At 56.6% G+C, this 25,220-nt stretch overlaps 4 protein-coding genes across 4 annotated transcripts; 1 reads left to right on the forward strand and 3 right to left on the reverse strand.

The window, feature by feature from the left end:
• Positions 1–743: 743 nt before the first annotated feature.
• On the forward strand, positions 744–1,972 carry EsH8_VI_001018 (uncharacterized protein; the record flags this gene model as incomplete). Its single annotated transcript, XM_083272271.1, has 3 exons — positions 744–774; positions 883–1,371; positions 1,485–1,972. The coding sequence occupies 3 exons, from the start codon at positions 744–746 to the stop codon at positions 1,970–1,972; spliced, it is 1,008 nt and encodes a 335-aa protein (XP_083127445.1).
• Positions 1,973–2,353: 381 nt separating this feature from the next.
• EsH8_VI_001019 (uncharacterized protein) lies at positions 2,354–10,484 on the reverse strand (the record flags this gene model as incomplete). Its single annotated transcript, XM_083272272.1, has 3 exons — positions 2,354–6,290; positions 6,344–7,491; positions 7,548–10,484. 3 exons carry the CDS (start codon positions 10,482–10,484, stop codon positions 2,354–2,356), a joined length of 8,022 nt encoding a protein of 2,673 aa, XP_083127446.1.
• Positions 10,485–17,612: 7,128 nt separating this feature from the next.
• On the reverse strand, positions 17,613–18,839 carry EsH8_VI_001020 (Alpha/Beta hydrolase protein; the record flags this gene model as incomplete). The annotated part of the gene is made up of 2 exons (XM_083272273.1): positions 17,613–18,543; positions 18,610–18,839. The coding sequence occupies 2 exons, from the start codon at positions 18,837–18,839 to the stop codon at positions 17,613–17,615; spliced, it is 1,161 nt and encodes a 386-aa protein (XP_083127447.1).
• Positions 18,840–20,414: 1,575 nt separating this feature from the next.
• On the reverse strand, positions 20,415–24,973 carry EsH8_VI_001021 (SIT4 phosphatase-associated protein-domain-containing protein; the record flags this gene model as incomplete). The annotated part of the gene is made up of 4 exons (XM_083272274.1): positions 20,415–21,194; positions 21,884–22,552; positions 22,603–24,240; positions 24,305–24,973. The coding sequence occupies 4 exons, from the start codon at positions 24,971–24,973 to the stop codon at positions 20,415–20,417; spliced, it is 3,756 nt and encodes a 1,251-aa protein (XP_083127448.1).
• Positions 24,974–25,220: the final 247 nt, after the last annotated feature.

Consider the following 25,220-nt stretch of genomic DNA (forward strand, 5'->3'; position numbering starts at 1 on the left):
GTTTGTGGTTCGCTGGTTTGCAGGTTCACGGCCAGAGTATACACATTGTTTTATATAACTTCGTCTCCTTATACCTCCACCTTGATATCTTGATATCAGTATCATAACCCCTGCGCCACGTTCAAATTATGTATTTATTGCAGGGCAGTAGTGGACATAACGCCACCAAGACCATCAGCTCAGCTTAACCGAGCTATTTCGCTTGGCGCATCAAGGCAGCCCTTGACCAGACCCATGATCAGTAATCCTAATATCCCCGCCGTCCCCAAGCCTGACCCACGGCAGGAGGAGTCCATCAGGAGAAATACCCGTAGAACAAAAACGACAAGGTTGGATGCGCCGGCCCGGCATTTGACCAAGCAGCACGGATGACAATTATGAAAATGAACGCCGGCGATTGCAATTAGTCAGTTCAACTATGTGAATGCTGTGTGGCCACAGGCTGTGAATGAGTGAGCGACGGCTGTTTACGTCAATGCTCCGTCTCGCGCCTGTCATCGTCGTCTTCGCTGCCGTGTATACCAAAGCAATACGCATTATACTGCTGACTATTGTTCCAAGCTCAAAATGGCTTCAAGTATAAAGGGCAGCAGCAACGAGATCCGTGTCATGGGTCAATATCGACTTGAAGCAATATCACCCTCGCAAGCAGGCAGAATATAGTCATTTCCGATCCCGCAACCAAAAGCTATCCAGGTAGTATCAAAAACTCCTTCAACAAAAGAACACACCCCACCCCGAATATGTCAGAATTGAAAGAAATCCTCGTGATTGGTGGCACGGGTGCCCAGGGCATGCCTGTTGTCAAAGGCAAGTAGTTCTATGCGGGCCAGGGGGCAGAACGCCGACTCCCCGCCAAGAGCCAGCTAACATTGGCAGCAGCCCTGTCCGAGAGCGGGCGGTATGCAGTCCGGGTCCTGACCCGGGACCCCGGGTCTTCTCGGGCGAGGGCTCTCGCGGCCCTCAGCAACGTGGCCCTCATCCAGGGCAGTCAGAACAGCCAGGACGACTTGCACAGGGCGCTCCGGGGCGTCTACGGCGCCTGGGTCAATACGGACGGCTTCACGCTCGGGGAGAAGGACGAGCTCTTCTACGGGGTCCGGGCCTACGAGATCGCCCGGGCCGAAGGCGTCAGGCACTACGTGTGGGCCAACATCGAGTACGGGCTGAAGATTGCGAACTGGGATGAGGCGTACCGCTGCGGCCACATGGACGGCAAGGGTAGGGTCGGGCAGTTCATCCTCGCCCAGGGCCAGGAGGGGATGACGACATCGGTCTTCAGCGGCGGACCGTACATGGACATGCTCCTGGATGGGCTGTTCGTGCCGAGCGAGCAGCCGGACGGGTCTTTTGTCTGGTCCAACCCGAGTAGTGAGTGGCCTCCGGCCCCTAAAATCCCGCAATTTTCCTTCGCCCGCCTTTCTTTCTCTATTTTTCTACGAACCTTGATTCCGAGTCCTAAGGGGCTAACTTCCGATTCACAGAAGCGGGTAAAATACCTTTGCTCGCCCTCCAAGATGTTGGCGTCTATAACCTCTGGCTCTTTGACAACCCGTCCGAGGCTGCGGGCCTCGACCTCACGGTCGCGGCGGACAACGTCAGCTTCGCCGACATCGCGGAGACCTTCACGCGGGTGACGGGCAGGCGGAGCGTCCACAGGCACGTGCCCTTCGCCGAGTACGCGGCGCAGGCGCAGCCCTACCCGGGCGCCTACGTCAACTGGGGCCTCGGCCCCGACGCGCCGCGCGACGAGTCCGTCATGACCTGGCGGGAAAACTTCGAGGCCTGGTGGCGCTACTGGGGCGAAGGGCTCGCGACCCCGCGCGACTTTGCACTGCTGGACCGCATCCACCCTAACCGTGTCAGGAGCTTGGAGCAGTGGATGAGGCTCGTCAAATACGACGGGAAATCGAGGAGTGTCCTGAAAAACGTGGAAGACTGGACCAATGGGGAGAAGAGTCGGGCTGTGTAGGTTGGTTGGCGATACAAGCTCATGGCTTCTTAGCCACACGTGTCGAAAGACTTCCATATATACTCATTCCTGTGAAAGTCTGCACAGTCAGAATACCAAACATAATTGGAATATCGCGGTGATAGAATAGCCCGTGACTTGAACAAGGAAATCACAAGTCTAGCAAGCCTTTGCAGATATGAGGGCGTCATCTGTAATTGAAACCAATGCTTATTACATTATGATTGAATTTATTGGATATCATCATGCCATGTTACAAAGAAAAAATTCTGGCTCGCTATGAAAACATAATATCTCGAGGTATAATACCCAGCAACCTAGTCCAAAATGATCATACGCCAGCCGACCTGTCCAGGACAACTTCATATTACATCAAAGCCCCTATTTGGATCCAGAAACGCTGACAGGGCTCACAAGACTGATCCGACTGAGCACACTCCCGGCCTTCCGCCGGATTCTGCTCTCCCTGATGGGTGTCGCGATGGTAGAGGCGCTCAGCGGACTGACCACGTCGCCATCCTCATTCTCCTCCGTCCCAGTTGCTAGGCGCTCCTCCTCTACCTCCTCATCGGTTCTGCTGCTCCCCGTAGTCATGCTCTCCATGCTACTTCCGTCGTGCTCGACCGCGAGGCTCAGTCTAGGCCGGCGAGGCCCATCCAACTCAACGGGCGGCGACACCTTGGCCACGGGAACACTGCCTACATTGCTGATGGTGCCCTCAGCTATGGAATCCATAAACGGCTGTTGGGCGCCGGGGTTGCGGTAGACGTCCATAGAGCTAGATGAACTAGCGCTGGTGCTACCCGTTCCACGGTCGGGGAAGGCCTTCTCGCGGATGCTCGCCGTGCTCAGCCTCTTCAAGCTGCGGCCCCAAGAGGGGTGCGACTTGGGCGAGAATACTTCGATGATGGTCCTCCTCTTCGCGTCACGCATCTTACGCGCCGCGAGCTCGAACTGCTCTCCCATTGTCGGGTGCGCCATGATTTCTTCCATGGAGATGGTCAGACTGTGGGATCCCGGGATGTCTAGCTTGGGGAGCTCCTGCGTCAGATACTCGGCCAGTTGCGAGGCGGGCATCATGCTGCCCCAGAGGTCGTAGAACGCAGCGTTGGGAAGCTCTGCCTCCGGGACGCCGAGGGACCGCGGGTCAAGAACCTGCGCCCAGACCTTGGAGATTGCTGTCTGGATGGCCACACGGTGGTCCACGGACATCGTGGCCCCAACAGCCGTAGCCTTTTGTTCCATGTCCAGTTGCGGCAAAGGGATCTGCGGCAGAACGGCGCAGTAGTCGGCGGCCGAGGGGATCAGCGGGTGGAGCATGGAAACCGATGTGAGCAGCTCGATGCTACTGCAGAGTGCCTTGAGCGTCTCATTGGCAAACAGGCTCGGAATGCGATTTTCGCAAAATGTGAGAGAAATCTCGCCGCTGCCTGAATCCTCTTGTGTGGAAACGACGTGCAGATCGTAGACGTCTCTGCTGGTTGGTTCTTGGATACTGAACTTGCACTTGATGGTGCCCAGGTTGAAGGTTGCTGTGTCCTTGACGGCGTCCTGGTTCCGGTGCTCCACGACTGTGCTGAAGCGCGTCCAGTACGGGAGCTTGGTGCACTTCTCCACGACTTTAAGCCAGCCCTTGTTCTCGAAGGGGATGCTCATAACGCGCTGGCCGTGGACGTACTTCAGAAGCTCGAGAGGGCTGCTCAATGTCTCCGCAAAACGTACGCGGACTGGGATGACGTTGGAAACCGGACCCAGAGTGCCAGAGATGTCTGAGCCGTCGGGGAGTCTGAGGTGTCTTCCCTCGACAATCTCACCGAACAGGACATCGCCCGAGCCGGACAATTTAGCAAGCACCATTGCCCAGGCTGATTTGACAACCGTGTCGAAGGAGATTCCTAGGTTGGCGAGGGACATGACCGAGACTTTCTGAGAGACGGTCTTGACGTTGGTGCCCAGCGTTGGTGGCTTGCTATGGGCAACAACCTGTGTCATCTTGGCGCCATCCAACATAGATGTCCAATGCTCTAGTGCACCGGCGGTATGGGCGATTTGTGCGGAGCGGACGAAATCGTAGTACGTTGCTCTCTTCGGTGGGCACGATGGAGCAATGTAGATGCTCTTCAAATGCTGCAGCAGAAGGGAAACGGAAGCGTCGTCGTACTGCGCTCCGGACAACCGCAGGACAAGGTTGGATTGTTTGCCGGCGTCGACGAAGAAGAACTTGGTCATTGGGGTCTCGAGAGTAAAGGGAGTCGTCTGGTCTCTCTTGATGAGTTTCTCCGTCATTGCTGAAACCCTCCATGTTGGGACTTCAATTCTCTTGAACTCGGGAGTAAAGGACTTCAGTGCAACCTGGTATACCTTTCTCTCCTGGATCACGAAAGCAGTCCGAAGGATGGGATGGATCTTCGCGAGGCAGATGCAGACGGCTTCGAGTTTCTTAGTCTGAACTGCTCCAGTGAAGCTGAACGTGAAATAAGTGAGGCTTGAGCTTCCTTTGAGCAAGCCAGTTTCGAGGAATTTCAGCTGCGTCGCAGAGGCCTCTGCAACATCCTCGATGGCTTCCCGTTCGACGCCAAGCTTGGGAGCCAAAACGTCATGAACAAATTGCTCTTCATAAAGCATTTCTGAGGCTGATCCCGAAGAAGGGCCTGTTGACTGAGGCTCCGTAGCCTCAAGAGTGTAATTTGAACTCAAAGTGATGCCTTGGCACATATCCGTCAGGGTTGCACTCCGCAAGACATCAGGTAGCGCGATGATGAGTCCTTGCTTGCGGCAAGCAACAACAAGTTGAGCAGCGAGGAAGCTCTGGCCACCCAGCATAGGGAAGGTCTGGTTCCCACGGACACTGGAGGCATCCACTCCCAAAAGGCTGGCCCAGATAGATCGCATACGCTCCTCGACTTGGGTCAGCGGAAGCGGCTTTATGCCGACAGAGCGGACTTCGTCGGGCGATGCGACGGATGATAGTGCCAGCAACTGGTCTTGAGAAAGCCAAGCAACCATCTTCTGAAGCTTCCGGCGGTTGACCTTCAGGGAAGGAGTAACCGGGAGATGCTTGACGGGGACAAAGATAGTTGGCATCATGTGTGAAGGCAGAGTGGTACCTAGCGAAGACTCGACGAGCTTCTTCGCAATGTAAGTACGCTCTCTAGTCGTGATGTTAATTCTGGTGAGGTCTTCCGAACCCTCGAACAGGTTCTCGCCAAGCTCCACGAATGCAGCAAGGGCGGGCTGCGCATCGCGGCTGATGATGGAGTCGACAGCAAGATCCACGCCCTGGCCCAGGCATCGCCGGAGCTTCTGCTCGACCTCAGCGACGGGGATCACCTTTCCGTTGATCTCGACATCATCGCGACCGCTGGAGACGAAATCAAGCATCCCGTCCTCCATATGCCGGACACGGTGGCCCGTCTTGAAGTAGCGTGTCCTCGGCTTACCATCTTCAAGCGACAGGTCGGAGTCTTGAGGTGCAGCTGCCAACGGCTGGCCGGGGACGAAACGGTGCGCAAGAGTTGGGCTTTCGATAATGAGCTCGCCGATGGCGCCAATCGGCACAAGCTTACGGTGATCCTCAGGATTGACAATCCAGAATCTTCCGAGGAAGGGAGGCGCGATGCGTGTGAGATCTGCCGTCCTCGTGACCTCTAGAACAGATATACCGAGAGGACAGATATCGGGGGCGCCGTAGGCGAGCAGAACTTTCGTCTTCGCTATCCAGGGCGCACAAGTATCCCTGTCCAGGCGGCGTGTCCTGAAGCAGACAACCTTCAAGCTGGGAATAGCAGCCGGTGTCATCTTTCGCGCTAGAACAGGGGTCAAGTAGCTCCAGTTGACGTCCATCCTGCGGGCGGCGCCGACTATATCGCTGGTTCTTTCAACGGAGGACGGCATGCACACGCAGCCGCCATGAACGAGAGTGGAAAGCAGCTCGATCAATGCGGTGTCGACGTTGAAGGACGACAGTTGCATAACACGACTGTTGTTGTCGAGATTCAGCGCGCGACCCTGTGTGACGAACGCAGAAGCCAAAGCTGCGTGGTGGAAGATGATGCCCTTCGCCTCTCTCCCACGAGACGAGCCCGGGGAGAGGAGAATGCATGCAGCGTCATTTGGTGCGGCCATGGGAAAGGGGGATTCCATAGGAAAGTTGGCAGAGAACAGTGTGTCGTCAACTACAACTACAACGTCAACAATGGATTCCAAGTTCTTCCAGAGCATGTCCGTTGCGATTACGACTTTGGGCGCCAGTTGGCGGACGAAGGTCTCAACGTTGGCCCGGTCTTCTGCGTCGATGGGCACGAAGCAGCCACCGGCCCTATTATTGTGTCAGTCCTAAGGAGTCTCACCAAATGCGAAGGAATCACTTACTTCAAGACAGCCAGGATGCTGATAACCGCCCACTTGTTCTTGTCCAGGATGAGGGGAACGTATACACCTGGACGAACTCCCCACTGCGTAAGGTACGCAGCTAGTCGCGAAACGAGACGACCCACCTGCCGGTAGGAAAGCTCGCCGTCCCAGGCGCAAATAGCCTGAGCATCCGGACGAAGTCTGGACTGTTGCGATATCAAAGCATGGACACATCCGTGCGATGCTTGGGTGGCATTGTCCACCTCCCAATCACGAATCAGCAGCTGGGCATAATCTCTATCGGTAAAGAGATCAATCCGACCGAGGGAACTATCGGGGCTTTCAAGGATAGATATGACAGCACGTCCAAAGGTATTGGTGACGTTTTGGGCTTGGGTAGAAGTCATGAGTCTGTGAGAAACGCCAGTGACGAGATGTCCATTGACAAGAGTCAATGAGAATGTGACGTCAAAGTCAGGCGCGTTGAAAGCTTGGATGCAGGAGAGCCTCATGGGCGGTCGCGTGGAACTGAATCTGCTCTTCAGTTCATGAGGCTCTTCTTGATATGACAGACAGGTATTGAAGAGACTGTCTCCCTTAAGACCGAGGGCATGCTGGACCTCTGATATGGGCACGCTCTGGTGCGGACGGCAAACTGCAGCGTCGTCTTCGACAGATCTGAGGACAGTGGAGACAGATTTGTGGTTTTGAAGCCCAACTGAGCAGGTTGTGGTGTTCTCAAAGGAACCGACCGAGAGCTTTAAGCCCTCGGGCGCGCAGCTTGCCTCTCGACCTGTTGAGCGGTAGCCGAAGCAGACTTGACTTGAGCCGGTGAATGCACGCAAAACAAGTGCCCAGGCCATGCGCATTACCGTTGCACGATCAATGCCCTGAGACCGACAAAACTCATCGATTTGAGCTATCGGCAAGTCGATGTGGAAGTTTGTGTGTTGAATGTCGGTGCCGTTGAGCGTCATCAAGCGTGGGAACAAGCATGGCCGAGTCTCCCGAAGGCGACCGACCCAAAAGTTGAGGCTGTTCTCCTGGCGAGTGGATGAGATGTATTGAATGCAAGCTGCGTGCGACGGATCCAGCTTTTTCATGGACATTTTGCTCGAGTTGTACATCCTCTTCAAATCCCACATAATATTTTGGAGACTCAGGGCCTGGCAGATGTTAGCATGTTTATTTTATCATGGCAAGAAAATGTTATTTGGCTTACATCACAAAGAGCATGGCTGATATCGAGCCTCAGGAAAGTGCTTGCGTGCGACTTGCACACTGACACTCGGTGGCGCGGCTTTGAAGGCGTCGGGCTCATCGGTGGCAAGGCGTTGAGAACAGCCACAGGGTCTGTTCCCGCTTCCGCATCGACGAAGAGCATGTCGGGTGAACACGTCCTCAATATGACTTGGTCGAACAGGCCGTCTTCGGAGATGCTGTCGATGAAGACAGTCCTTAGGGCCGGATATTTTGCGACGATCTGCTGCCAAATGGTGCATATTTGCGCCTGATCGGCCAAAACGCCATTGGGCGAGGAGAGTTCATAGACGGCATGGTTGTGGCAAGTCTCCAAATCTTGAGTTTGGCTGATGAGAATCTCCTGCTGTAGCGCTGTGACGGGGAGCACATCTTCAATCTCCTTTGCGCTAGATAGGCCCAAGGCCGCCAATCGGTCGGTGTTAAGCTTCGCAAGGCCCTCGTAGGTGGTATTCAACATTGGGACGTCGGATAGAGTAAGTTCCTGGCCGCGGTACCTCAGTCTGCCGATGGCCTCGTAGAGGAGATGCTCGTACGTTTGAATCCATTCGGCGATCTTGTCCTGGTGCTTGGAGTTGCGGTTGTAGACGATTTGAACGGAAGCAGAGCCCTGGTCGACCATTGCGGATACCTCGAAAAGAGCGATTCGGGAGACGTCTGAACCAATGTCGGCGGCTTCTGAAGACCACAGCCTCCCAGGAATGGTGAGTTGCTCAAGCACGCCCTTTTCCCTCTCCAACTGCTGTACGGAGCCGGCGTAGGTGAACATGACCTCGAACGGCCAGCCCTCAACGCTCCGTGTCGCCGCCTCGGGCCCGAAATACCTAGATGCAAAGTAGTTCCATCCGCGACGGGGAATGGATCGTCTCGTGTCCTTCATCCGACGCAAAATATGGAGGAAGTCGTCGGCCATGTCGACTTGAAGCGCCACCGGGCAAAGAGAGGTGAACCAACCGACAGTCTCTGTAATGTCAATGTCCTGGCTCCAGGGCTCTCTTCCGTGCTCCTGGTTCCAGATCACGGGGGCCCGGCGGTCGTGGAATGTTTGGCTGAATGAAAGAACCAGGGCTGCCATGTAAATATCCGACATGTCGGTCTTGAAGACCTGATTGCATGCCGTATGGAGAATCGATGTCAGTTCCGGGCTAAGCGTGAAGCTTGCGACTGAAATCTCATCGTAGGTGTTGAGTGAGTCGTCGAGACCCCAGTAGCTGTAATTGCCGTTGGGCACCTGATAAGGCATCGCGAGCTGCTTGGGGTTACTGCTGATGTACTTTTCTTGGAGCTCGTTCCATGTCTGAAAGGGCATGGAGCGCTCGGAAAACAGGGTGCCCTCTCGTAGCAGCTCATCGAGGTCATGGATGATGATGCGCCACGACATCATGTCCACAACGAGGTGGTGGGCGAGGAGGTAGACCAATTGCTGACCATCGTTGGTGCGGAAGTGGTCGACTGCGAAAACGGGTCCGGTTTCGATGTTTATGCTCGCTTGTGACTGTCCGACGATGCCCATAACTTCCTCTGTTGTGCTCACTGCGTGGTAGCGGAAACCGTAAGACCCGTCGACCTTGGGAACAATTCGCTGAGTCCAGCCATCGGCTCCGGGTCTGAATCGGGCGCGTAGCATGGAATGATGGCCGACAACCGTTGCGATGGCAGCATGGATATCCTCGAGCGTCGAGTTATTCTTGACCCGGAGGAGAAGGCTCTGGTTGAAGCGGTAGCCGCCGTTGGACGACATGCGCTGCTCGATGCGGCCGCCTATTCCAGTATCGAAGTACAACTGTTGTATTGGTGATAGTTTAAACCCTTCGGGCGATTCCTCGTTCCATGTGTCCTTTCTTTGGCTCTTTCGGAAGGCTAGTGATGCTAATTGACCCAGTGTCTGGCATTGATGAACGTCGTCCGGCCTCACACTAATGGACTCTGTCCGGCACGCGGCGACCAGCATCAGTGCAGAAATATCGTCGCCACCAAGTTGACCGAAGGAAAAGTTCATGCCGACTTGCCGTTGTGAGATGCGAAGAACATTTGCTACCGTCTTTTGCAAAATCCGCTCCATCTCGGTCAAGGGCTCTTGGAAGAGCTCGTGAGACTCGAGGCTCGAGATTTGGTGGTACATGTCTTCGTTGATGTTCTGGATCCATGTCTGGAGTCGCCTCCGGTCGACGGAGCCCTCGCCGTTTGAAGGCATTTGTTCAAGCACGATCCATGAGTTTGGTACGGTGTGGGATTCTCCCGAGGTTTCGAGTGCCAGTCGTACTGATGCGACCTGGCTCCCGGCAAAGTGCATTTGTGATTGGGGAATGAGGCGGATGCTCGAGAGGCTGGACTGAGAGACGCGGCCCGGCGCCAATGTGATGAAGGCCACGAGCTTGCCGTCCAAGTAGCCGGCCTTCGGCCTGATGATGGCGGCGGTCCTCACCTGCGGGGTTGATTCGATGAATCGTTCGATTGTGAAAAATGGAGAGTTTTTTGGTGGTGCGTCGGAGCTGTGGCTGGAATTGCACGATGAAGCTGAGAAGCTGCTGTTTCGTCTGGGACTTGAGCTGAAGACATCAGAGGCATAGGTGCTGTCTTCCTCGGAGTCCTTGGACACAGGCGCGGCCTGAACTAAGGGGGTGATGCAGGTCTGGAGCTCCGCCAAGGTCCGACAGCGAAGAATGTCGCTCGTCCTGACCCCGAGTCCGAGGCTCATGCACCTTTTCCTCAGGGCGTTGGCGGCGGGTCTGTCGCCTCCAAGGTCGGAGAAGGAGTCGAATAGCTCAATGCTATTCCTCGGCAAATTCAGCACGGAAGCGGCTGCTGATAGAAGCCTATCCTCTACGGATTCAATATGAAATGACGACATGGTTGTGTCGATTCTAGGGAGGTGTTTTGAGCTCTCCAAGCTGGCCATGGTGGTGTAAGTGGGCGCTCTCTGTCCGGCCTGAAGAAGGGAGAAAGGCTGGAGGACAGCCTGGGGTATCTCAAAATCGCACGAATACAAATAATAAAGAGCGGCCACGCATAAGTGGCCAAATAACACAGATCAGATGCTGCCTCCAGTGGCGAGGGTGCGGGTGCGGGTGAAGGTCAAAGATGCGAAGCCGATACCGTTGGTCGGACGAGATGAACAGTCGAGTTTGGGGGCGTCGGGTTGGGGGCCTGTTTGTTGATGTACCGTCTTTGAAGATGCAATGTAATTAAAGACCAAGGGGTAGAGAGCGTGTCACACACGAAGGGAGGCGAGTGATCATCGGGGGCCCAACTCAAGTGGAATGAGAAGAAAAGAAAGAGGGATCAGGGGAGTGGCGGTGATGAGGTCAAATAATGCGCAGCAACTTTCATACAGCTCTATTCATCCATCCATCCATCATGTCACCCGGTTGAGAGAGAGTAAGAGCAACGGGACGGAGCTTTGTTTGGCTGGGCCAATAGACGCGGTACACAGTATGGCGCGGCAGCACAAGACAAGGTATAGCTGGAAACGACCAGGAATCGACATGGTGTAGGTCGAGCTTCCACGGCCCCGGTCCCTCTGACATTCTGGGGTCTAGGTTGGAGGGCAACTGGTGGGGGGGCCACACAGGGTCCCATTGGGCGGGAAAGCGGACGCAATGAATGACCAACAGGATAAAAAGGCAGAACGGAGAGAAGGCGATGGCGATGTGTGAATGGTGTACGACGACGGTGTTCGGGTGCTGAGGTGAGGTGTGCCGCGCCACGCCGCGACATGCCAGGTCATGGTCTGCGGCGGGCAGTACTTGCATACCCGCACCTCGCTGGAGCGTGGAACGCAACGTAGGGGCCAGGGGGGGGCCAGGCAAGCCAACCGACTGGGAAACGAAGAATGCCCAGCAGGGCGACAAGCGAGATGGAGATGGCACACCCATGTAGGACACATTTGGGCGGTATGGGTGGTGAGTATGGTGTGCAGACTCGACTGCCATGTCGAGGGTTGAGACGAAGACGCGTGCTCCGCCCCCTCGGTGCCCTTCCAGTCTTGCCCACCGTCCTGCTGCTTTGAGCCTTTTGTCTTTGCATGCCCCCATGTCAATGGCTGCGCAGCGATGCTCCGAGCCACACGGGGAGAGATGTAGCCGTCTCTCCCGTCAAACAGAGGAAGCGCGCGCGGCACTGTGGGCGATCAAAGCTGGGGCACGACTCACTGCTCTGAGGGGTGTGTGTGGCCCCAAGAAGGAAGTAGACGATAGACGATCAGCGGACCCATACTGGCCTGGGAGTGCCGCGGCAGTGCGGATATCGAGTGTTGGTCTTGCATCTGCGATGGACGACGGGGGACGACAACGATGAGAAGAAACGAAACAAGAGACGGAGGTGATGGGAGGGCCACGGCGTCAGCAGCATCACCGCTGTGTAGTGTACGCACGCACAACCATTGGTAAGTGTACGTACCGCTGCCATTTGGAGAACAAGCATCTCCAGTTAAATAAATAAAATAGGATACAATAGGATACAAACCAGCGCTGTACGGATACAGATACAGCGTCAGCCCCAAGTTGTATAATTCTCAGCATAGCGTCTGCTTCCCTTCGTAGCCATCCAGCTACAAAGGAAATGCAGCAGGCACCAGCGCGACTGTTTGTTTGCGTGAGGCAGTGTGAGTGTGTGCCATTGGACATGCTAAAATAACAGACGCCTACCGACGACACCCACCTACAGTGCGGCTATGTTCCTCGTGCCTTGCGTTAGCGAAGGGGGCTGAGCAGCAGTGCAGAAAGCTGTGCAGCTCTGCCGCTTCTTCTGTCCTCCCGCATGGCTGCGTAAGTAGCACGCACCGCTTTGAGAATAGAAACAGCCCGCTGCCCAATAAACGCCCGTGGTGTTCGGTTCCCAGGCCAGATTTACTGGTTTGCTCCGGCATCATGCTGGGCAACTGCTACACTTCTCCAGCGAGAAAGAAAAGAGAGTTGTCTCCGAACGAGGACGCCGTCCCCACGAGGTTATTCCCGTGCCCCTCCCGCCGACGGGGGGGCACTAAGCTTCAGCATGGCTAAAAGCTTTGATGGCTGGCTTCCCGTCTCCCGTGTCTCCAAACGGGGGCACCAATCGTCGAGCTGATTTATCAGCTTCAGCTGCCCCGACTTAACTTACCAAACTCAAAGTTGCAGGCCAGCTCCTACATTCTACTCAGCTCCCCACCGTTGAAACTCAAAAGCTCGCGTTCTCGGTGTTGCGTGCTGTGCCATCGTCAAGGGTATCACGGCTGCGTTCAAGGATGCCGCTGTCATGTTGAAGGGCATTTCCCCTCCCTCGCTCTCATCTCCAGTGCCGAGACCCCAAAGGCCGAGCATTATACTCCAAGGAATGACAAGCCAAAGGAACGGTTAACTTCTCGTAAACCGTCCACATACTCTTTTATGACGTTGGCCCTCTTACATTCTCGGACGAAAGCTCTCAATGCGTGGGTGGGTGTGTTGCACCGTCAGCATCAAATTCATGTCCACCCTCCACAACCAAGACCACCGCTCACGCTCATATCAGGACCAACCCTGCGGCTCGATGGCAGAGATGGACGAAGCCACTGCGCATTCACATGCGCATTCACAATCCGCATCCACATCCACATCAACAGAAGTCGATCCTCCCCGTGACGCATCCTCGCCATTCTCCGGTTTTCACCCTCCGATATTCATGCCATTAAGACATACGGGGCGGGGCGTACGCGGCCGGTAGCAACGAGCCCTCCGGTCTCAGGCTTTTTTCTGACAACGCCACCACCCATCACTAAAGACACCGACGGGACGTTGCAGGCGCTGGCAGCGTTAGCTCCAGTCCGCCCGCGACGTCAAGTGCCACTTACAAACCCTCCGCCCCGTCACAGAAAAACGGGCTGCCGAGCCGATCTCCAACTAGACTGCCCCGACAGCGATACTTCGCCAACAACTCTGTTGGCAGAGGTGGCGGGAAAGCGACTAGAATACTCTATTTCCGAAACAATCATAGAATTTCCATCTGACCCATCTGACCAAAGTTTCACGAGCAGGCAAAACTGAGACCGAGACAAGAGGTGACTGAGCAGTCTTGCCCACGGCTCCGACAAAGCGTCGGTCCACGGACGAATCCCAGGCCAATGGCGCTGCCGCCCTGCCGACCACGACAAGACGGCCCTCGACTCTCGGGCTCCCTCTCGCCACCCTCCTTCTCTCCTCATCTCCTCTCCATGATCCGACGGCGACGGGGACCCGCCCATCTGCCTCGTTCCTCCCATCTTCCGTGGGGACGGGCCAGCCAAGGCGACGACGACCGGATTGAGAAGGGGAGGCTCCCGTAGCTGTACTTGGGGCCCTGCCTTCTCCAAACTGCGAAGCGGGTAATTGTTCCCCTTTGGTACGCTCGGGGCCGTTTCGGTCACGGCCGGCCAACCTTGAGGGACAGGCCCGCCGCACACGCCTACGCACACTTACACACACACCCAAATAAGAAACAGGAAAACCCTCACCATTGACATTCGCACCGCGAGGGGGTGGGGCGTCTTTTGCCGACTCGGCGTGCTGCAGTTGACTTCTCCAAATCCCCCGTCCAATCCAACCTGGTCCAAACTTTTGGCCCAGTCCGTTGTCCAAAGATTAAGCATTGCACGCATCTGGACTGAACCTAGTCCCCTTCGTTTGAGAGAGCATGCAAGGTCTAGACCGACCTCTTGCCGTGGCTTGGCAGACATATGGAAAGTCATATACCGTAGACAAACGCGTGTGACGGATGAGCCACTCCCTCATGCCCCTCACTTTAACCCCCCCACGTACCTTTGGATACTTCATCAGGTCAATAGGGAACCCTACAGTGAACTCTGTCCAATTGTTTTGATTGGTTTGGGCACATAATAGAGTCTGGTCATGTGGCGTGTCCGAATCCTTCCAAACGTCAATCTTGCCGCTTCCACGCTCTCCCGCACCTCCGTCCCATGCCCCTCACCTCCGCCCCCGCTCCCACACGGAACTCCGGCGTGCCACCCGTGTAAGATAGCACCAAACCACTAGACCTTTGGTTGAAACCCATCAGGACAGGCCTTCTAGTGACGAAGACGGCCGAGATTTTCAATATTCTTTGTTTTGGGTGGCTATCCGAAAACGAAACCCTGTTCAGTCGGCGTAAGACCCAGTGTAGTCCCAGCGAGGGTGCCCCGTCACCGCCTTGATGAGATGTTCCTTTTCCGGCTGCCTAGTCTCATCAGTGTCAATATCGTGCCTCTCCAAGACAGATCCTCGCCCCGTCTTCGCCAAGATGCAATTATATGTGCCTCTTCTTCCTATCACACGCGGAAGCGCAGCCAGCAAGGCTATTGGTAGGGCTCACGCGGCGTGGGAGGCTCGTCTAGTGACGGGGGCGGTGCTTTCGCCAAAGGCGACCAAGCGAGGTAGCAATCAAGGCTGGCGGTACCCGCGGGGCCGAAATCATGCAGTCAGACGGCACAGCCTAGGCGACCGCTGTCCTCACAACTTAATTGAGCAATCATACGAATAGCCCCCCGGGATGGGGGCCTGGCAATCTTAACCCCCATGCATATTGCCCACACTACCAAGCTGTTAGGCAGCACCAAACTCCACTGGAAGCGGATTGCCCACTCACGCGTAACGACGTCTCGTTCTTGGTCTTGACATATCGAAACAAGAGGTAAACCGGTTCGTGCCTCGAAAAACCAAAGATGTGCCCTAGACAGTCTTAGACCATCATCGTGTAGATGACACCGCCAAGGCAGCCGCGGGCATTCAAGTCTTTGAGCTGGCTATTCCGAGATATTGGTCAAAGGAGAGTATCGAGTACCGCATATACAAGTTCCAGAATCACACGTAGCAATGTTTGTGTCAATGATCGTGTTGCCCAAGGCTTCCCCAGGTCCAGGTCCCTTTTGCCACAAACTTTTCATTCTTTTAAAAAGTCCTGCCGAAATAGTAGCAGCGTAATTGCTAATTTGGCCAGGGTATCATGGTTCCGTCCAAGACAACAATCATGTTTTAGTCCATACGTCTCCCCTCGTGGCTTGCCCGGGTCCGGGGTAGGCGCCGTCTTTGTTATTCCACCAGCCTCGACACGTCGTGGATCAAGGCCAAACGGTGGCTGCAGACTTGGCCATCTTATACTCGAACTACGAATTTGCAATTGATATCTTAGTCAAGGTCCCCAGTTATCAGGGCCGGCAATACAAGCATATGGCGATCAAGATTTGGTAAAAAGGCAATGAGGCTACCGGTTTGAATCCGTGTTGCAGGAGACCTGTATACGTATATGTGGCCTTTGGAATTGCGCGGAAGAGAACTCGAACGGGCGGCTCATCAATGACATCGTGTGTTGTAGGAAGGTCACAGAGGATGATCTGGGTCACGAGAATGCTCGGCGGGGGCATTTCTTCTCCTCTGAAGCTACAGTCTTGTGTTGTTCTGACAAAATATCCCCCTGGCGTGTGCCGGTCTCCTGCTTTGTTCTTGAGTAAATGGTGTCGGCAGGGGACTTTTGGCACATGGTTCGTACAAACTATTTGGAAATACATCTTCTGGGTAACTATATGGTGGAGGAGCAGTGCTTAGGGGAAGTCTCTATCAAGATTTTCATCGTGCTATAGACATATGTCTTCACGCTTTGGCAGATATCAATATATTTGCAGACGCCTGCAATCCCAAGGAGGAGCGGCATTCAGCAGTCCCGATGATTCTGACTAAAAGCAAGAACTGACCCTACAACCACTCTTTCGCTATGGCTAGAGCTGGTTGCGATTGCATTTCGAGCTCATGAACTGCCCACGACTACGTATGCACCTGGAATCTGTCGTGAACCAACATTTATACATGATGACGATCCCAACTTCACATTACCTCTTGACAACAATTTAAGCACCTGACCTGCATTTCAACCATTTACTACCCGCTTTGACATTTGCTCTGAAAAAAGTAATCGGCGAGTGAGTATATTGCATCTCATAGGTCGGACGTAAAACGTCGAGCGGCGTTCTGTCTTGCCGGGCCTTTTTATAAACTTAAATCTAAAGAGGACTGTACTCGGCTATAAACCAAAGTAATTTACGAATCTAGACATGTTTGTAACATAACGTCTACAGTACCGGCCAACGAGCCCACCGCTACGCTATCAGATCCAAAGATGTTGCGAGAGAGAGAATATGCGTCGTTCTTTGGAACCGGCCCGTCACCACGACTAGGTGGGAGCTGGTGTCCTGGATATCAAAAACTCGAATCCAAGAACTCATCCCCGATCCAAGATGCTACCCTAGACACCGAATACTCTCGTCGCGGTGTTCACAGTCACGGCTCGTCCGCCCTCAAGGCTGACTCCTCTCCGCCACCAAACACGCCAACTCACGGGGCGACGGGATGCTCGAAGACCCCGAAACCTACCAACGTGCCCTCCCCGTTGACCTCACCACCACCCCGAAGCGGTCCTTGGGGTGTTCGCGGCGGGGGTCGAATCCCTGCACCGCCGAAAAAGGGGTGGGGACGGCGCGGCCCGGCTGGGGGAACATGCGATGCCCGTGTTGGTAATGTTGCCGTGTAGGTCGCATTGGGGGCCGGCCGCCCCTCCCTCTAACCGCCGAACCCCACGCCAAGGCGTGCGTTGCGTGCTATCGAGCCCTTATTGAGCCCCGACGTAGTTGAGCCCTGGGCATAGCCCCTCTTTCTTTCCCGACTTCATTTACACGACCGCGAGTCGGTCTGGTCACGTCGTTGGGAGAGATGGATGGTGAGGGGATATCTGTAATATGCGTTGGTGCGGAAAATCTATCTATCGATGCGCGTTCCAAATCGGCCGTCCAACCCCCAACGCCAAATGCTCTCCGACCAGACAATCTAAACCAACCCAACCCAACCAGCCACCAGGTCGCCCGGACCGAAAAGATGTAAAATAAAATGAAAAAAAAAAGAGATTTCAGAAGCCGGGCAGCTCGCGGCCGTCAGCCAACCCGGGTTTCCCATTACCGCGCCCCGTCAGCATCTCGTCCAACATGGCATAGGAGACGGGGGACTGTGGGCAAAAAGGAGAAACCCCATGTCCCCTCCTCCTCCTCATCACCCCATCACGCCTTCCAGGCGGTCCTCCTCAGCCACTCCCCCAGCATCTTGATCACCTTGACGGCCTTGGCGTTGCCGTCCCGCACGCTCACGGGGTCCGACACGGCGGCGCCCATCTCGTGCATGTCGAAGGCGTGGATGACGTCCGGCACGAGCAGCCACTTGACGCTGCCCCGCGCGTCCTCGACCTCCCACGCGAACCGCTCGTCCCCCAGCTCCAGCTCCTGCGTCTTGGCCGCCTCGGGCCGGCCCACGGCGGCGGCCGGCGGCCTGCCCCGCCCGCCCAGCTTGCACGCCAGCTCCCACGCCTCGTACGCGAGGTAGTCGAGCTCGGCGCCGACGACGCACACGTGCGGCGGCAGGTCGGCGCGCCCCGCCTGGCCCGGCGAGACGAGGCGGTCGCGCAGGTTCGTGCCGTACGGCACGTAGCTCCAGCCGAAGACGTCGGCGAAGTCGAGCACGAAGTCGCGGCGCTCGCCGCGGATCCCGGGCAGCTGGCCGACCTTGTAGGGCCGGCGGTCGCGCTTGGCGGCCGCCGGCGTCACGAAGTCGGTGGACGGGTAGATTGGCAGCACGGCGGCGGGCGCGGCCGTCCTGTGGCCCTTCACCGACTCCATCTGCGCCAGGCACAGCGTCAGGTTGCCGCCGGCGCTGAAGCCGCCGATGGCGATGCGCGCCCGGTCCATCGGCAGCGACTCGTCGTCGACGATGGCCAGGTACAGCGCCTCGAGGTCGTGCAGGCCCTGCGGCCACGGCGCCCACGGCGCCTTCCAGTAGTGCAGCGCGATGACGAGCGCGCCGTTCTCGTCGGCGAACGTCCTGTTCCAGGCGTCGTCGTCCTCGGGCACGCCGATGGAGAAGCCGCCGCCGTGGATGGAGAAGAGCGTCGGCAGCGTCTGCGGGGAGGTCTGGTCGTAGTCGGAGGGGAAGAAGATGCTGTGCGCCGGGCAGGGGTCAGCGAGGCGTCAGGGGGGAGGGAACGGGGAAGAGGAGGAAACGTACCGTATCGGCAGCGCCGGTCTGCAGTTATACTGCTTCACGAGGTCGGGCCGCTGCGGCGGGGGCCAGAAGTACGACTTCCAGGCCTCGACGCCGGCCTTTTGGAAGTACCATGACTGCAGCGCCGAGATCTTGCTTCCGTACACGATGCGGTTGAGCAGGGAGGGCATGGGTTGGTAAACGGGCTTTTCACCATCGCTGTTGGTGGTCGTTGAGACACCCATATTTGCCATGTCTTGCGGGGGGAGAGCTGTTGCGGGTTTCCGCAGGGGGGGAGGATAGGAGGTGACGTCGATGTTATATTGCGGCCGGGTATCAGAAGCAACGCAACCTACGCAGCGCCCCGTGTATAGGCCTCCAAAGAATATTCTCCAGGTAAAGGACAACTAGGCGCGCGGAGTCGGGGATGTGGTCGATTCCGAGAGAGAGAAGAAGCTGGAAGAACAGAGAGCGTGTTAGACAATGTCTTCCATTTTTTTTTTCGGACGAAGTTCAGGCTGGAGGGGACAAGCCACACAAGGGAGGCGTCACGAAAGGGCCCACGTCACGGCGTGGCAGGTGGGAGGGCCCGAAAGACGAGTAGGGGGTGAAGAAGAGCTCCTGTCGGTGTGCCGGACTCTTGGGTTTCATGAGTTGGCTCGGCGGGCGACATGACCTGACGACGAGCATTGCGGCGGGAAATGCAGAGACACCGAGTACCCGGGGGCGACAATGACGACAATGACAAGAGCAGACAAGCACGGGCACAGGCAGAGGGAGAGGATGAAGGGGAAGAGAGGGCCTGTGACTTACCTAGAGGTATATAGTTAGCTACATGAAAGAAAAGAGAAGCGGCGGAGAAGACGCGGGGTGTCGTCGTTTTAATCGGCATCAACATGGACGACGTCGTGTGCTACGAGGTTGGACGCTGTCCGTCTCCCTCGCCCATCCTCCATCCCCGTCCAGTCACCCTCCTCTCCTCTGGTTGAGAAACAAGGGGGGGTGGGCTGCTACGCTCATGCTCATGCTCATCTTGCAGCTGCTGTCATGCCAAACACCCGGCCTCAGCTCGTGCATTGTCGGTCGGATGGACGCATGTGCCTGGTGCGTGTTTCCAAGTTGCACGTTGCACGTTGGGGCGAAGTCGCGCTGCCCCGCCAGCCCATTAACAACATGGGCCGGGTCTCTCTCCTTATCGTTATCGGCCTACAGGGTCTCCTGCCTGACCCCGGCGGTGCCCCTCAGCGCCCAAGCTCCTTATAACTGGCCCCTGCGCGAGAGTCGCCTCTCGACACCAACTCTTGGTCGGCCTGGAGTGGTGTGCGGGACCTGGGCACATCAAACGGATTTACATACTGCGAGTGTCATTGTTGGCCTCGTGCCTGATATATACGGGCAGGGAGTTATATGTTCAACTTCGGTCCGTGGTCCACTCGCTGTCTCCCTGAATATCCACGTCATTGTTCTTCTTCCACGGCCCGGCACAGAAGCCGAAGAGAGGAGGGTGCTTTTTTATTTTTATTGTATTTTTTTTACTTTATTAGTGGCCGACCCTCGGCACAGCGCTTCCGGGACGTGGTCGGAGCTCCGGTTGGCAGTTCCGGCTCAAAGCGCCGCGCCCCAACCACCTTACGTACTCGAGCTAATACTCGGGGACAACAACAGGTGCAAACAACACTCAAACTCACGTAATCCTCAGGCATGTGCATGGTCTCCATTCCAGTCATACTCTACAACGATGCAGCATAAACAAAACACGTATAGTACAAAACGGTGACCCGTGAACCGTTCTATCCAGGACGTTGAACCATGAGAGTCGTCTATTCATCTCACAAGCTCGACGGCTTCTGCACCACCACTTCCTCGTCGTCATCTGGATCCTCGATGCTCGTCCGTCTCGCGGCCTCGACCGCCGCCTGCACAGGCTTGTCGTCGTCTCCCGTCGCCGTCTCGTCCGATGCCCCCTTGTCCCCCTCGCCCTTGTCGTCCTTGCCATCCTTCTTCCCTGCGCCGCTCGCAAACGGCCAGATCCCCCCAAAAGCCTTGCCTCCGGACCCCACCTGCGACGGGTGCACCGCCAGAGGCTTCAGGATCGTCCTGTCGTTGGGGTCCGTCCCAGGGGCCGCCTCCACCTCGGGCATGGCGAAGTCGCCAAACTCTTCATCGTCGTCCTCTTCCTCGTCAGAGTCGTCTTGGCCGTCGAACCGCTGATCCTGCCCTTGCCGTCCGACTCCGCGCCACCATGACCCTCGGCCTGACGAGCCCCATGCCCCCGTGACCGCCGCAGCTGCTCCCGTGCCATGGTGGTCGTCATTGTCGTCCTCGTCGCTGGACGCGTCCTCGTCCTCCTCGTCGTCCGCGAACGGGTTCTTCAGTTCCTCGCCCTCGCCAGACTCTGCCTTATCGTCCCCGTCGCCCTCGCCATTCTCATCCCGAGATGCGGCTGCGGCCGCGCTGTTCTTCTGATGCATGGCAAGACGCGCTGCGAGCTGCAGCCGGGCCCTAGACGGGGGGACGTTCAATGGCGGCGGAGGCGGCGGCGGCGGCGGGATTGATGGCGGGTTGAGCGACGACGACGTGTTGTTCAAAGGATCGGTGTAAGCCCGGAACTAGAGATTGAATATTAGCAAGGGGGGGCTCATCCCAACAAAGGGCGCACGAAGTAGAAAAAGTCCCGGATGCAAGTTTCGTCATGGTCGTTGTGCTGACAAAGAGGGCCCCGGTCTCCAAGAGGTTGACATGGGAAAGAAAAGTCCAAAGTTGCCTGGTATCCCAAGGAATCGACGCCGGCATGAACGGGGACATGTAAATCCTACACTACTCGCCGCCCCCAGTACATGATGAATACGCCCAAACACCGCCCTCCCCACGCATTGCCCCTCCCACACGGGTCTCGTTACTCCTCCATGTTCTCGTCCACATCGTCTCTGTTCAATCTACGCCTAAGCCAAGCCATAATGTCGAGTGAAGGCCGGATCATGTACATGTCCTCGTCCGACTCCACGCCGCTGGGCTCGTAGTCCCCTGCCTCTTGATCACACTGATATACGATGATCGGCTCATCTTCGGCCTCATTCTCCTCGTCCATATCATGTCCAACGTCATGGCCGGCGCGATTGGTGGTATCCTCGTGGGTAGTCCGAACGTGGCGGGCTCTTTCATCCTCAACTGCGCACTACGCATCCTCTTTCCGGTCTTTCTCCTCATCCGAATCGGGATTGTTGTCAAGGAGTGATTGCGTCCAGGGGTCCAACGCAGGCGGTTCCATCTCACGGAGCTCTGAGAGCATAGTACTCACCTCATTGCTGACATCCTCTTCGTTCTCCTCTTCCCCTTCGTCTTCCTCGTCGCTAGAGCTGCCAAAACCGGACATGAGGGTGCCCGAGCTGATGGCAAATGGGCCAATGCCGTTGCCGCTACTCTCTTGTAGATCCATGTTGCCGTTGAGGCCGGCCTCGGCCAGGGCGCTAGAGCCCGTGTTTCCCTGGGTGTTGGAAAAGGATGATCCGAGGCCAGAGAGACCGACGGCGGCCAGTCCGTTGCCAGACATGCCGGCCCGGTTGCCCAGCGCAACTTCGGGGCGGACGCCGCCGAGGATGGCGTTGTCTCGCTCGCGAGTCTCGGCCAGCGCGCCCTCGACGTAGTTGATCCATCGCGGGTCCATAACCCGCTCAAGGACAGTCTCCGACAGCAGCTCGGGCGGGTGTCGTTCCGTAAACTTGACCACCTCTTCAGCGATCAGAGTTAGGTGGCCCATGTAACCCATGCGAGTCTTCATCCTGGCCTGCGACTCGTCGCTAGCGAGCTGGCCCTTGATGATGGCAGACGTGATGTCCGCAGCCTCAAACAGTGACACCGCTAACGTTGGGTTGAAACCCCTGTCCATTGGCCCATTAAAAACCTGCTGAACGATATCATATACCACGTTATGGAGGAAATTGTTCCACGGATAGGCGAAAAAGAAGGACTGCTCTTCCCGTTAGCTCGGCTCATGTCGCTTCGGCTCAAACAACTCACCAAGATCGTGGGCACGACACGGTACTCCACAAACTGCACCTTGAGGTAGTCGCCAACCACCGGTTTCAAGGTGCTAGGATCAGGCCGCTCAGGGACCGCAGGCGGCTGATCCGCCGCCTCCTTTGCCGCCTCGATGTCTCCTCCAGGAGCTGCCGGGGCCTCCGGCACTTCTGGAGCGGGGGGAGCAAATGGAACATCTGGAGCCGGCGCAGCTTCTGACGTGGGCTCTTCGTCTGCCTCACCCTTCGCAGCTTGCTGCTCAGAATCCGTGATAGACTTGGAAAACAGAGGCGCCGGGACGTCTTCGGGATGTTGAGGGGCGTCGGGGACAGCCGGCGCCGCGCCTGTGGACTCGGTCTTCGACTCTGACTCGGTGGCACTGGGAGTGTAGACGACAGAAGAGTCGGACTCGTCTCCCTTCAGGTTGGAGTCTTCAGAGACAGTGCTTTGATCCGCTTTCTCTTCCAGGGACAGCTCCCCTACCTTTACGACAGTAACATCTTCCGTGGTCTTGTCAGCACTGGAATCGGCCTTGGAGTCCTCGACCTCTGGCGCAGCCTTCTCTTCTTTTTCGGACGGCGATTCAGCCTCATCTCCGGTAGCCTTCGTCTCCTCCTGGCTTGCCTTGGGTGCTGAATCCGCTACAACGGTCTCTTCACCAGGGGCGGGCTTGGCCTTGCTAGACGAGAGTGGCGCGACAATCAGTTCGGGGTCCTCAAACTGCTGCTCCTTGATCTTATCATCCGCGACATTCAGTCTGGGCGAGCTCAGGGGCTCGTCCACAAAGTCGTCCTCGTCTCTATCCAGGAAAGACGAGGCTGGCGCAGCGACCGGGATCTCTTCTTCGGCTTTCACGAACTCGTGAGACGTGTCCTCGTTCATTTCGCGGCTTGGTTCAACCTCTTCGAATCCGTCTTCGTCTGAGATATTGGTTACCTCTAAACGACGTCCCTCTTCGGGAGAAGAATGCCCAGCGTGCATCGTCATATCGTCGATGGACGAGCGAGCTTCTTCTCCGCGGTTTGGGGCAAGCTTACCCTCCGTTCTCAAGCGCTGGCGCTCGGCATCTCGGGATGCTATCAAATCTTCAGAGCCAACCTCGTTGAGCAGGCCCATGTTACTGCAGTGGAGCAGCTCAGCCATCAACTCGCAAGTCTTGAACCGGTCGAATCCGAGGGGCTCAATCTTTTCGCCAAACGTAGATCCTAATCGCGCCTTTTGCACGGGGGTATTCATGATCAGGTTGACAAAATCGGGGACATGTTGCGCGAACAAGCGCAGGAGGGTGCCCAGGTAAATGGGATCTCGGCTCGACGGGACCGAGTTGGATTCGGTGCCCACGTCGGGGTCGTAGTCTGAGTTGTTCTTCCTGATTACCTCGATGATGATGCCGACACCCACAGTCAGCGGGTTCCCGCCTCCCAGCATGTACTTGATCAACTGCTCGACGCAGGGCTGAGACACGAGCTGGCGGGTAAGCTCGTTCGGGCCAATACACTGCTGCTCGTTTTGCGACGCGTTGGCGGAGATTGTGATGATGGCCTTGATGAAGTCGCCCGCGGCTGTCTGGACCACCCAGCTGTGCTCGGGGCCGAGGCAAGCGAGCAAGGTGGGAACAACGTCCTGGGAGTGCAGCCACTGTTTTGCGGGGTTTCTAGATTAGCCTCGAGATGCCACGGAATGGCCGGGGGAGCAGACTCACCTCGACAACGCCCTGGCCGCCTTCGGTGCGGTCCAAAGCAATGATCTTCAGAAGCAGGTCCATAATCATCGGGCACTCGACGTGGCGGAGCAGATCGGGGACGGCGTCCGGCAGAGACCTGAGCAGAATGACCATCTCTTCCGTCTTCTTGTCAAACAAGGCCTCGTTGACCTTGGTAAAGTAGCTGGCCTGCAGAGGATCCAGAGGCGTGGGGCGCTTGAGGAACCCCCAGAATTCGCGGATCAGGGGTTGGTTCTCCATCATGGCCTCGTAGATGGACCAGGTGTCGGACGAAAGCACTTCGGCGGCAACGTAGGCGTAGCGGTTGCGCTTCTTCTCCTGCTCCTCTTCTTCGTTGTCGGTGTCGGTTGCTCGCGAAGACGCGCGAGGTCTTGAAAAGGGGAGGAGGCGGCCCTTGCCCTTGGTCTCTTCGGCAGGTTCGTCGTTTTCCGGGGTCGCGACCGGCTCCAACTTGGGGGCGACAACATATTCGAGCAGCGTCTTCAGGACCTTGTCCTCTCGGAGGTATTCGATAAGCTTCGTGTTGTGCTGCTTGAGCTCCTGGATAAGGTCGCTCTCATCGAGGAGGTCTTCGACGGTGAAGTCGGGCTTCTCGAGGATGGTGTCGATGGTGGATATGTTGGCGTAACCGCCAAATCTCCAGAACATTGTGGCGGTATTTCTAGGCGATCTATGTCACGGCGCCGGACGGGTCGCGGCGACGATTGACACAGAACGAGGAAACAATCAACTGTGCAGCGATCCAGTGATGGGGCATACGAAAATCGGTATCCTGCCGGGATAAGGAAAGGCGGGTATGGTGGAGGAAATAGGATTCGAGTCGAAGGAGTACCAGATGCCGTCCGTGTGCGCCGGATTCTCAATGAATTCGAAAGCTCGCCGGGGGGGTATCGGT

This window comes from Colletotrichum jinshuiense, chromosome 6 (assembly GCF_051148585.1).
Source record: "Colletotrichum jinshuiense chromosome 6, complete sequence".
Classification (NCBI taxonomy): domain Eukaryota; kingdom Fungi; phylum Ascomycota; class Sordariomycetes; order Glomerellales; family Glomerellaceae; genus Colletotrichum; species Colletotrichum jinshuiense.